General features: G+C 44.0%; 1 protein-coding gene across 1 annotated transcript; it reads right to left on the minus strand.

Moving 5' to 3' along the window:
* Positions 1 to 204: 204 nt before the first annotated feature.
* GPR173 (G protein-coupled receptor 173) lies at positions 205 to 1,733 on the minus strand. Its single transcript, XM_030194021.1, has one exon. The coding sequence runs from the start codon at positions 1,478 to 1,480 to the stop codon at positions 362 to 364; it is 1,119 nt and encodes a 372-aa protein (XP_030049881.1). The 5' UTR covers positions 1,481 to 1,733; the 3' UTR covers positions 205 to 361.
* Between the last annotated feature and the right edge of the window lie 12,188 nt (positions 1,734 to 13,921).

The following is a 13,921-nucleotide window of genomic DNA, read 5'->3' on the forward strand; positions in this document are numbered from 1 at the left end:
GCCTCTCTCCTAAATCTTGCTCAGCCTGAACACTTGAAAGGAACATAAAATAGACATGTTACACTACAAACTCTCTCTGTAACGGAAGTAAAAATTTTTACCTCAAAGTTATAGAAAAAACTTGATTTAAAAACAATGCATGTGTTTTTTTTTCTTCAAAATCAAAAACATTCCCTCCCCTCCTGCCCACCCAAGTCAAACCCCCTTTTCACGCCCCCTCCCCATACCCTTCACCCTTCTTGACATGAAAAAGATACACTCCAACATCATTTAGTGTCATCCTGTGGAACCAAATGGCTTTTGTTGCAACACCACAGGATGCTGGGTGGTGCCATTTGGTGCCCTGCACCCTGTCACTATTTTACATAACACAGTAAGGTTCCCTGGGCAGCTGAGGCTTAGTCCTCCAGCATGGGATGTGGGCACTTAAGCACTTCTTTAAGTCTTTGTTCAGCAAGAAAGAAACAATTGGATTGACCCCAGCCTGAGCAAAGCTCATCCACACAGCAGTGGACAGGTAGCGGTGAGGTATGCTGCAGGCCTTAACAAAGACTCGCCAGTAGCATGCCACAATGTACGGGGACCACAGGACCAAAAAGAAGAGGGTAATGATGTAAAACATGCGCCCCAATCTCTTCTCACTCTTAAACTCATCCATGCCAAGAAGCCTTCTATTGGTCGTGTGGGCATTCTGCCTAATACCCAGCAACGTTGGGGGCATAGGTCCCCTGCCAAAACCAGCGATCCAGTTGGCTGCAGCTTGCCCAGTGGCTCCTGGCCCATGAAACGTCCAGTTCTGGCTGATGGCAGGCACCATCTGCACTGGCTTCATTTTCCGGTGCCTGTACTCAAACAGGATGAGTTTGATATAGACTATATGGGTGGCCACAATCAGAACAGCCAACATGAGCATAAAGCCCAGAGTGTCATTGGCTTTGAAGTAGCGGTGCTCAAAAATACACTGGTCCTCTTCGCGGATAAACTTGTAGGTTCCAACATCAAAAACAGGAGGAAATGCCATGGCCACTGACAGCGTCCACACCATGCAGATGATGGCGACACACGTCCAGAAAGTCATCCTCTTGGAGTAAAAGCGGTGGTGCGCAATGGCCATGTAACGGGTAACACTGATACAAAACAGCGTGAAGGCTGCATGGAAGCAGAACAGAACTGCCATGAATGCTACAATCTTGCAACTCATCATACTGTAAGTCCATGCTGAGCCATTCTTGACTGACGTGAGGACAAAGGGGAAGCAGACAGCAGAGCGAATGATGTCTGCAAGGCAGAGGTCAAGCAGGAAATAATAGGGTGCTTTGTGCAGGGCCCTATCCTTCAGGACCAGCAGTGAAAGTAGCAAGTTTCCTGCCAGACTGACACAGATGATGAGACCCAACAGCAACAGCTTGATGTAGGTGGAAATGGTCCCGGACTGGGTGACAGAGCCAAGACCCTCCTCAGCTGTAGTGACATTTGCCATTTTGAAGGTTTCTGTCACTTCTTGTGTTAGCAGCACTGTCTGATCCTGTAAAGTTCCATTCTGCTGCCAGGCATTTTCTGCAGTGGAGGGAAGAAAGGGAGAGAGGGAAACACAGAAGGAAAAAAGAAGATGGAAACAGGGAAAATGGAAGAAAAAAAAAAAACAGAGCAGGAACAGAAAGGAAAAGATAATGATGGAGAAAAAGGTGGGAGGTAAGGGAAGGAGGGAGGCAAGATGAAAGATGGCTCTCACATTTTATTCATCTTCCCTCCAAAACACACAAAAAAGGTTAAGTTGGAAAACTTAACTGAAAGAGTAGAGATGAAACAGAGGGACAGCAAGAAAGGAAAGGATTGAGAGAAAGTGAAAGGGGTTGATTTATCTGACTGAATGTATTCCATGTTAACAATAAATTTGTGGAGTGCATCAACCCATACAACTTCCTGTTTGTTTTCTCAAACGCACTTGGGCAGGACATAGGAGAAAGCATTCAGCATGACATAGTGTTTATGCATAGACTTACCACCACCACACACACACACCATTAATGGTCACTTATTCAGGAAGTAAACACACACAAGACAATATAATATATTGTCACACACAATAATATATAAACACACACAAAGGCATATTAATGAGCATCTATCCATGTATACACAGATAAACCATACATTTCACTCTTGAAGTTAAAAAGCACATAATACAGTTCAGCCACAAATATCCGACACATACACTCACTTATCTAGCTGGCCAAGAAGAACAGAGCCCATTCTCTCAATGCCCACTAGGGTAGGAATAGACAACTCCGGTCCTCGAGAGCTACAGGCAGGTCAGGTTTTCAGGATATCCACAAACAATATGCACGATATAAATTTGCATGCAAGTTTCTCATGCATATTCATTGTGGATATCCTTAAAATCTGACCTTCCTGTGGCATTATCCCTGACTGTGGACAGATTTACCACCCTATGAATGTACATAAATATGCCCAAACCTCTTATGGACATGTGTTTAAACAGCTGCTGAAATATGTTGAATATAACAAAAAAAAGTGGGAGAGCGACCAAGGATGCCAGAAAACTGGAGGATGATAAATGATAAACAATTTTATTGATAAATTTGAAGACTCGACACGTCGTGTTTCGGCCGTCAGGCCTGCATCAGGAGTCTCTGGGACAATAACGTTGAAAATAATTGTTCAGACGTAACGTTGTAGTCTTTCCAGGCACGCACAGCTTCAGTCCCGGGAGCGCAGACAAAAGGCAGCAGGAACTACAAGCGCCCCCCACTGTAACGGGGCTCAGATCAGCTCCTCCCGTCCCCCCGAGGAAAACTGCTCTGCTGCTCTCCACGCTCCTGAGACTCCAGACTGCCCAGTACCAGGAGGAGAAATGTAAACGCCCTCGTGTTTACATTTCTCCTCCTGGTACTGGGCAGTCTGGAGTCTCAGGAGCGTGGAGAGCAGCAGAGCAGTTTTCCTCGGGGGGACGGGAGGAGCTGATCTGAGCCCCGTTACAGTGGGGGGCGCTCGTAGTTCCTGCTGCCTTTTGTCTGCGCTCCCGGGACTGAAGCTGTGCGTGCCTGGAAAGACTACAACGTTACGTCTGAACAATTATTTTCAACGTTATTGTCCCAGAGACTCCTGATGCAGGCCTGACGGCTGAAACACGTGTCGAGTCTTCAAATTTATCAATAAAATTGTTTATCATTTAACATCCTCCAGTTTTCTGGCATCCTTGGTCGCTCTCCCACTTTTTTTTGTTACATTGTTTCTACCGTGGGGTGTTTGAGTTCTCCGCGTTTCTGGCGGATCTTCTCCCAGAAATATGTTGAATATACATACTGAACAAAGCACATGTGAGGAGAGGGATGGGGTAATTCTACTTTCCTGTATAGAATACTAGTGTACAGGTGAAATACATGCCTATAATTTAGGTGCAAGCACTAAGCTATATAATGCTCATGCCTAAATGCAGTAGATACATGTTTACCTTATAGCAGTGGTTCCCGCATGCAGTGGATGCACTACATGCAGATCTCTTCATGACTATTCATTGTGGATATCCTGAAAACTTGATTGGCTGGGGAGCCTCCAGGAAGGACTGGGAACTAGTGACATAGTATTCTATAAGTCAGTTATGTAAATGTGAGCAGAGTTGCATTATGACTTTTATGGGCCTCTCCCTCGGTGGCATTTAATATACGACTGAGCTTTTAATTTGAATTGTATGAATATTTTATTTGTATTTTATTATATTTATTGTTTATATTTTCAAGGCCAAAAGGTAAGGCATGAAAATAACTAGCTTCTACTGCATTTTTCTTTCTGATTAAAAAAAATGTAAAACAATTTTGCAGGCCCTAGGCACAGTGCCGACTGTGCCTAATGGATAAGTCTACCCTGAATGCGAGTCCCATCTATGCTCCGCCTATGGGTACGCCTATCTGTCAAATACATGCAATATAAAGCGGTATATCAAGTTGTAAAACTATAAACTATGTTCATTGCTATTCAGTAAATACATGCTTAGGTAGAAGTTTGGCATTTATTCATGCATGTGCACACATATGCACATGCAAATGATTCAAATAATGGCACATAATGCACAAAAATATTTGCACCCACTTTATAGAATTATATGTTCATAACACACCCATACATATTCTACATGTATAACAATCTGTCAAAATCCATATAAATTTGCATACTGAGCAGAGATTCCTACATATCTAATCTCACCCAGACATCATATATTCAGTAGATCAAAGCACTAGATATAAACTAGAGAGACTGTTACCATTTATTTGTTTTCATGGGTGCTTTAGGCTGATCTGGCCCAAAGTGATGGAGCTGGATGTGAACAGCAATTGAAAAAGATGCAATAGATAATTTTCTCATTACCCAACTCCTTCACTTCACCCATGAGTGAATGCACCGCTCTATGGAGATCCCAAATGCAGTGTGCACAAGCAGAGGCACAGATGTGCAGTGATCACAAAAAGGCAGGACCACATACAGCATATATACACAAATACAGAAAGCATATACAGGCCATATTCTTAGACATATAGATCCACCTGTTGTGCGTCCACCAAATGCATGCTCACAAGGACCTGCATACTGTACTTTCCATACACACAGAGTCCATCACACCTCAGAATGACTAAAGATGAATGATCTCATACCAGGGAAGAACATACTACAGTTCAATGACAAACCTGAGGCTCAGGGCTGAGCAACTTTATCAGTGGGTGGCACAGGGGCTAGGAATTAATAACCAGGTCCCTTCCTTAACCCCTGTGTATGGCAGTAGGAAGCAAACTGCACCAGTGAAAAAAAAAAGACTCACAGGACAAGATGAAAAGGAAAATGCATTATTGCTTAGAGAAGGAAAGGCATCTTGGAAAAGGAAAATCTCAAGATTGACTGGAAATTGAATTATTTACTTTCACAGGGGAGGGGGAAGGACTGGCAACCTCACTGGCTACTCCCTACATCCAGCCAGATGGGGAAGAGGAGAGACTCGGCTTCAACCAGACAAAGGGCAGAAGGGACAAGAAGAGAACTGGGGAGTTGGACAGCTCAAGACAATGAAAACAAAAGTCCAGAATATGGGGACAGGGGATCCATAATCCAAAGGAGCCTAGAAAGAGGGGTAGGCAAATAAAGGAGAAGCTAGATGGGACAAGTACAATCGTGAGCCCATCACAGGCCTACTATAAATCAGGTAGAATTGTGGGGTGACCAAGAAGGTAGAATGGAGGTTACGCCTTCTCTCTTGCTTTCCCTTACATTTGCATGAAGCTTCTGGTCAGAATCCCCGAATAGCAAACCATATACTTCAAAAGAAAGTTTAGTATTATTATAGCTGTTTAAAAAAAAAAAATTAACAAACGCCCCTTCTCCTGTTGTCTGTGTGCCATTGTCTGCCTGTGCCATTGTCTCCCTTGAGTGAACCAGCTTTTGACACCTAAATAAAGGCTCTATTCCCCTGAGTACAGCTTCCTAAGTCACACGAAATCGGGACTGCCCTCACACGCCGAGTTCCCCTCTTCACACGTATACCGATACCGGGACCGGGAATCCCCTCTCCCGCGATCTGGCATTTCCCCCGGTCCGGCATATCTCCCCATCCGCCTTCCTTCCGGCATAGCCCCCTCCTTCTGAAACTCCCCACCTCCGCGTCCTACCTTCCAACTTGTCTTTGAGGTCTCAGGCAGCGGCAGCAATTCATACAGGCTGCCACGGACCTACCCCAGAGCTTCCCTTCCCTTCCCTAGTGTCCCACCCCCCCCTCTGACGCGACTTCCTGTTTCCGGCTGGGCGGGACGCAGCAGAGGGAAAGAAGTTGCGTCAGAGGCCGGGGAGGGTCTGGGGGGGAGTGGGACGCTTCATCATATACGTATGAATTACTGCTGCTGCCTAGGCTGCAGAGAGAGCCTAAAGACTAGTTTGAAGGTAGGAGGAAGGAAGGAAGAAAGAGATGCTAAACCAGAGGATTGGGCTTGCACGTGAGAGAGAGATACCAGACCGGGGGAGTTGGGGATTGGAATTGGGTTTGGGCGTGGATATGGGTTAAGAGGAAGATTGGGTTTGAGAGAAAGAGATCGGACTGGGTGAGATAGATGAAAGCAGATAAATACCTGAACGGTTCATCCAGTATGCCCAACAGTCACACAGTTATTATCATGATTAAACTAACAGTGAATGTTGATCCTGCGCTTTCTTTGCAACTTCTGGAACATAGACAGTAGAAGTCCACCCACCGCTGTACAAAGGGTTCCCAGCTACTGGAGTTAAGAACATACATTGTCTTGAGTGAATTTCTTCATAAAGGTGGTTAATAAATCCCAATCAGTCGATAAGAACAACGTGTTTGCCATACTGAGACAGACCGAAGGTCCATCAAGCCCAATTCCTGTTTCCAGCACTGGTCATTCCAGGCCACAAGTATCTGGCAAGAACCCAAAAGAGTAAAGCAATTTTTTTGCTTCTTATCCCAGAAATAAACAGTGAATTTGCCTATTTCTAGCTTAATGACTTATGGACTTTTCTTTCTTTATTTGGATTTTGCTCACACCTTTTCCAGTAGTAGATCAAGGTGAGTTACATTCATCTACACTGGGTACATCTACCCATTCCACCCCACTCAGTATTTTATAGATCTCTATTGTATCTCCCTCTGTCACCTCTTCTCAAAGCTGAAGAGCCCTAGCCTCTTTAGCCTTTCCTCATAGGAAAGTCATCCCATTCCCTTTATCATTTTTGTTGTCCTTCTTTGTACCATTCCTAATTCCTCTATATCTTTTTTGAGATGTGGTGACCAGAATTGCACACAGTATTTGATGAGTGGTCACACCATAATTTATTATGATTTATTTACCACCTTTTTGAAGGAATTCACTCAAGGCGGTGTACAGTAACAAGCAATAGACAATTACAGCAGTAAAAATATTAAAATAACAATACAAAGTATAGCATAGTATACTACTTCTCAAATAATTCCAACGGGGACCAACTGATAATTACTACAATTACTAATTATTTCTAAACCAGTTAGAACTTTGGTTATTTCTCTCACAGTGTGTGAAAATTAAATGATTTATTAACCATGGACCTCAAAGCTTCCGAGCCCAGCAATTCCAAACAAAATAATTGCTTCCTCAAACAGCACCTGAGCTATATATGGGCTATTGTAGTGGTGTACAGTTGGAGGTTGTGGGGACTCAGCAGACAAGATAATGGAGTAATGGTGAGATGTGTACCTGGGAAAATTTATTTGACATCCACTGCAGTGCCCCCTAGGGTGCCCCATTGTTTTCTTGGGATGTCTGTGTGGCCAGTCTACTAAGAATGCTGGCTCCTCCTAAATCCCAATGGCTTGATTTTGTGTGTTTTTCATTTGGACCTTTTTTTTTTCCCGAAAAATCAAATCAATTCTTTTATACCGCTAATATTTTTTTTTTTGTTACATTTGTACCCCGCACTTTTTCCCACTCATGGCAGGCTCAATACGGCTTACATGGGGCAATGGAGGGTTAAGTAACTTGTCCAAAATCATGAGGAGCTGCCTGTGCCTAATATCCCTTTTCTAGGTGAGACAAATGCCGATAATGTTAGTGTGAGGCATGAGAACAATTCAGTGGTGTTCCTTGGTCAGCTGCCACCTGGGGTGGGGTGGATTGCTGCTGCTGCGCACCCCCCCCCCCCCCCCCACCCCGGGCGCATCACCTCCAAGCCTGTTCACCAGGTGCATTCTTCTGGGGTGCTGGGAGCAGCCACGCGACTCTCAGCTCTGCCGGTTCCCTGCTCCCTCTGCCCCAGAACAGGAAGTAACAGCAGAGGGAGCAGGGAACCGGCTGAGCCGACAGCTGCTCCCAGCACCCCTCCTGCAGTGTGCATCAGGAGCTGACTGCCCCGCCCTGCCCTCGGTACACTACTGGAACAATTAGAGACCATTGGTGTAATGCATGAGAAAAAAACATTATAGGAAAAGATAATGGATGATACTAGGAGGTAGAAGTCAATGGATTGCTATGAAGCAGTCTTTTGGAAGAGAAAGGTTTTAAGCCTTTTCCTGAAATTAAGGTAGCTGTTTTCTGTTCTGATGGCAATAAGTAGAGAGTTCCATATTTTGACTCCAAGTACAGGGAATAGAGAGCTGAAAATCTTTTGATTTCAAATTGTCTTTTGAAACGGTGTTGCTAGGATCAGTTGTTCTTTCATTCTGTTAGACCGGACCAAACATATTGAAGTGGTCTTTCTTAGTCAGCAGTTCTGAGATCCAGGTGTATCGAGGCAAGAGATGACAATGAACAGGATAGGTGAGAGGGGAGATCCCTGCGGGACCCTGCAGTTAGGAGACCAATAGTTGGAAAGTTGGTTGTTTTGCTTGACAGAATAGCTTTGATTTGAAAAGAATTCATTGAACCATTTGATCACAGGCCCTGTTATTCCTTTTTTTTTAACATTCAATTTTTATTGAAAAACCAAGGAATTTAAACATAATGCATCCAGTACAAATTATCATGGAAAACCTGCCATTCACCCTACATATACCTGTAATCATAAGAAAAAAAATACAATCCAAGGTACCAAATACTCCCTACCCCAACTAATCACCCCCTCCCCTAACCATTCTCCACCCTAATCTCACCCCTCAGAACCTTTAAGACTTCTCGGTTAAAGTAACAAAATGGCTCCATAGTTCAGAAGCTGGGTCATACTGGCTGTTCTGCTTTAGGTTCTTTCGAGTATATCTCTGTCAGACATAGACTATAGAGACGGTCAAAGGTTATTAAATAAACTTTATTCAAGTAAGTAAATTATAAACCATACATTACCACTTGAGTTGACAACATCTCCTGTCAGAGGCTGGGAAGTCCCAATGCAGCCAAAGAGTCTCAGCGGGCACAAGGGGCCTAGGCAACACGTCTTTTCCTAGTTGAGACCTCTATTTGTTCACCTTTAACTCCCAGCTTTTATATTGACCAATAAACATGATCTCATTCAATTGAATAAGGCTGACGTGTAGCTAAGGAGTGGCAGTTTCTTAATGAATCCCCAGGAACTGGCCAGGTTTCCAAAGATTCTTGTGAAACATTATCCTTAGCCCTAAGTATGTTGTCATTCCATTTAGTACAAATTACTTCATTTAATATGATAATGCTATCACAGTTCCTGCCCTGAGAGTCCATTATGTACTTCCAAGAGAGCATTAACTATGATATCAATACTTCAGTATGTACTTTCAATAAACATTAAATATGATAGGCAGAACTCATTATGTATTTTCAAGGAAACATTAAATATGATGATAACAATACTTAGGCAGAACTCAATATCAAGCACAAACTTTTTCATTACATTGGCCCAATCTCGTATTCATAAGTTGTTCCATTTCTCCAATCAGAGATAATTTCAAAGTCCAATCAAATTCAGTAGGTCCCACTGACTGCTTCCAATGACTTGCTATAACACTTTTGGCAGCTGCTAAACACATTCTCTTAAGATGCCATTGCCACTTCAAACCACGTCTATTACCCAACCCTAACATACACCATTGTGGTTCACAAGGAAAAGGAGTGATTGTATGAGCTGCGATCTGAGAAACCACTCTCTTCCAGAAGGGCCTTATCCGCTCACAAGACCACCAGATATGTATAAAGGTTCCAATCCCATCCCCTCAGTGCCAACAATGTTGAGGCACTGCTGGATACATGATATGAAGCCGCACAGGCGTGTAATACCATCGTGTAAGAACTTTAAAAGCATTTTCTTTAAAAAGTACACATAGTGAAGCTTTTTTAACTTCCAAAATTATTACTTTCCATTCATTCATAGTAAACTCAATATTCAAGTCATGTTCCCATTGAGACATATATGCATATTTCTGAAAGTCAGTGCCCCTAATAAACTTATAAAGAATAGAAATGGTTCCCCTTATTTTCCACACAGCCCCCCACAAATTTTCAAATTGTTCATATTCAGATGGATCATCTCTCAACCACCCTTGTTTAAACATATTTATTTATTTGTTGCATTTGTACCCTACATTTTCCCACCTATTTGCAGGCTCAATGTGGCTTACATAGTACCGTCAAAGGCGTTTGCCCAGTCGGTGGATAACAAATACAAAGTTGTATAGTGATCGTATGAGGTATAAGTGGAGGGTCGGAATGGATGAAGATTGTGTGTTGGCAGGTGAAGAGGGTTACATGGGGTCGTTGGGGTAGGCCTTTTTGAAGAGGTTGGTTTTTAGTGATTTCCTGAAGTTCAAGTGGTTGTGGATTGTTTTCACAGCTTTAGGGAGCCCATTCCATAGTTGTGTGCTTATGTAGGAGAAGCCGGATGCGTAAGTTGTTTTGTATTTCATATAGTGTTTAACCTATAAATAAAAAAACCCATCAGACTCAGGTAGATTATACTGCTCCCTAAGCTCCCCAAAAGAACGCATTTCACTCACATCCAAAAGATCCGTGAAACAGACCAACCCCCTAGTGGCCCATCGATCAGAAACAGGGTGCCCAAGTCCTACAAAAAAACCCGGGTCCTTGCCAATGTGAGCATATGAAGAAGATACTCTAGACTTACGAACTCGGGACCTAAGGGAGTCCCACGATATTAGTAAATGACGGACAAAGGGGTTATCAGTTAACTGACTATATACCCCGGAGGGGAGAGAGGCCCACAAAACTGCCTTCAAATTATATTCCCATACAAAGACTTGATCCATGAGTGCCACAACTGTCGGATGTTCCTGACTCCAGACAGAAATGAGCTTCAACTGAGCTGCCCAGTAGTACCATTCTAAGTTGGGCACTCCCTGCCCACCTAGATCCACCGAGTGCCACATCACTTTTCTATTTAATCGTGGTGCACTATCCCCCCCAAAGGAAACTTGAGATATCCCTTTGTAACCTTCTGAATTCCACTGGAGGAACCAAAATTGGCAAAGTCTGAAACAAGAACAATAACCTGGGTAAGATGTTCATTCTGACAGCAGCAATCCAACCCCACCAAGACAACCATCTGCCTCTCCAACTCGCCAGATCTCTACGGAGCCGCCAAAACAAGGGAACATAAGTCAAACAGCTGGGAAATCTCGCTGGGTATTTGGACCCCTAAGTATTTGATATTGCCCTGGGCAAATCGAAAGGGAAAGGCCTGAGCTAACGATTCCCGCTCCTGCTGTGTAAATGAAACACCCATTAATTCTGATTTATCATAAATCCTGACAATTTACTAAAATTGTTCAATTCACATAACAACACTGGTAAAGTAAGACCAGGGCCCGTACATAAAACAATACATCATCCACAAAAAGCGCCAATTTATGTTCTGTATCACCAATTCGGACTCCCTTAATGTCCACCAACAACCGAATCCTCTGGGCCAGAGGCTCAATAAAAAGAGCAAAGAGCAGTGGGGATAATGGGCACCCTTGCCGAGTACCCCTCTCAATCGGGAAAACAAGGGAATAACCCCCATTGATCTTAAGCCGTGCCACCGGATGTTCATACGCCTTCAGCCAACCCAGGAGACCGTGTCCAACACCCATATATTGCAGCACTTCCCACAAGTAGGGCCACTCAACCCTATCAAATGCTTTTTCGGCATCTGTGCTCGAGAGCCACAGGGACTTCCCTATGCTGGGCCTCCCACAACACATGTAGTGTGCAGCAAATATTATCTGCAACTTGCCTACGAGCTACAAAACCTGATTGATCTGTATGTATCAGTTTGGGGAGTACCTGTCCCAACCTATCCACCAATACCTTAGATAAAATTTTAACATCCAAATTTATCAAAGAGATTGGGTGGTAAGATCCACATAGTGCCGGATCCCGCCCCGGCTTCAAGAGCACAGATATACCCGCTTCATGCATACTGATTGGGAGAGATTGACCATTGAAACATGCATTCCCCACCCTAATCAATAATGGGCCTACCTCTCCTGCAAATATTTTGAAAAATTTCACCAAGAATCCATCTAAACCTGGAGCCTTTCCCCCCCTTAAGACCTTTTATTACTGACATAAGTTCCTCCTAGATGGAAAGGGGCCTCCAGCTCCGCACATTCCTCATTAGATAATTTTGGTAACTCCAGCCCATGTAAAAAATCTTGGATCGATGTTCTCTCTCCCCCTTCACCTCTGCTATATAAAGATTGATAAAACTGGGTGAACTGTTCTCGAATGTCTCTATCCCGGTAGTACAACTTGCCCCCCCCCCCCCCCCCCCCCGGACCTTTAATTTTCGTTATAATAGATGCCTGTTGGCAGTGGCGAAGATAATTAGCAAGCATTCTGCCTGATTTATTGCCAAATTCAAAAAAAACGTTTGTTGCACCAATCTCCTCATATACTCTACCCTTTCAACCTGCAGCTTGTTAAGCTCCATACGACATTGTTGCAACTCCTGGAAAACCTCTGCAGACTCTCCCCCCTGATGTAGTCGCTCTAAATGCACCAATCGGGATCTCAACTCCAATTCCTGTCTCTCACGATCCCATTTCCTACGCACCCCCCATTTAATTAAGTGGCCCCAAACCACTGCTTTCAGGGCATCCCACAAGATACCATCAGATACCTCCCCCGTGTCATTAGATATAAGATAATTCCGAATTACATCCTGCAACTCATTACACACCTTTTTGTCACCTAAAATATGCTCATTCAATCTCCAAAACACCAGGCGTCTCTCCTCCTCCAGGCCTCCCACAGCTATTTCTACAGGGGCATGATCCGAAATAGAAATGGGACCTATTGCTGAATCCGACACATGCTCCCATAACTGGTGACTACACCACAGTATATCTATTCTAGTGTACATAGATTGAGAGTGAGAGTAAAAAGTGTAAGACCTCTGCCCAGGATATTGGAGTCGCCAAACATCCAATAAATCCAGACCAGAGGTTAGTAATCTCAATTGCTTACAATGTGCTATACTTGAGTGATCCATCGCAGAAGAGGCCAGATTAACCCCCCCCCCCCCCCCCCCCCCCCCAATTATCACTCCTCCTTGCTTAAATTGGAGGAGAGGCTCCATAATTGTCCCAAAAAATTCCCCCTGCCCAGCATTAGATGCATATAGATTTTTAAAAGTAACTGCCAGCCCATAAAGAAAACCACGCACTGCAAGGCATCTGCCTAATCCATCTCTATAGACAGCATCTTTTACAAATGGGACCCCTTTACGGATATAGATAACCAGTCCTCTCACCTTTCCCCTCCTAGCATCTGAATGTACAAAGCATTCACTATAGGCCCTTTGTGTAAGTAAATGTATATCTTGCTTTCGTATATAAAAGTCTCTTGAAGAAACACAATGTCCCAATGGAGATGTTGCAACTCACGGTGGACCAGACTTCGTTTACCTGGCAAATTTAACCCATTAACATTCCAAGAACCCAAATGCAACCCCTTCTGCCCCAACCCAGCTACACCCCTCCCCTCAAAAAACTCCCCAGCTGAGCAGCACCACTGCCTGCCAGCTCAAAATCCTGAGGAAGTGGCTCATCGCCAGAGCAGACCCCCTTTTTTCCCCCAAAATAATTTCCAGACTCCTCCCCTACCCCCCAATTCTCCAAACCAACACCATTCATACCCCCTGATCCATAACAAAACTCATACTTACTAGATAATCATTCAGACCCCAACAAGCAAAACCAACCCCAGCTTCCATCATAGCCAGAAAAGTGAGAAGCCGTCAAAAAAAAACCCATTAAAATAGCTTGCATCAAAAGAGGCACAGATAAAGATTTCAAGGGACCGCACCGAGGAACCCCGACCAGAGCGTACTTTCTGCTGTGTGGACTTTTTCCTTGCCTGCACTGCTGCAGGAGGGGACCCCGCAAACACACAAGCCAGGTTTTACAACCAAGCTCTAAAAGTACTTTCCAAGCCTCCGCCACAGTGGTAACTCGCCTGGATTG

Source organism: Microcaecilia unicolor, chromosome 2 (assembly GCF_901765095.1).
Source record: "Microcaecilia unicolor chromosome 2, aMicUni1.1, whole genome shotgun sequence".
In the NCBI taxonomy this organism is placed as follows: Eukaryota; Metazoa; Chordata; class Amphibia; order Gymnophiona; family Siphonopidae; genus Microcaecilia; species Microcaecilia unicolor.

Bases quoted from the DNA above. Each gene is read 5' to 3' on its own strand.
- GPR173 (XM_030194021.1), bottom strand. From the start codon at position 1,480: ATGGCAAATGTCACTACAGCTGAGGAGGGTCTTGGCTCTGTCACCCAG.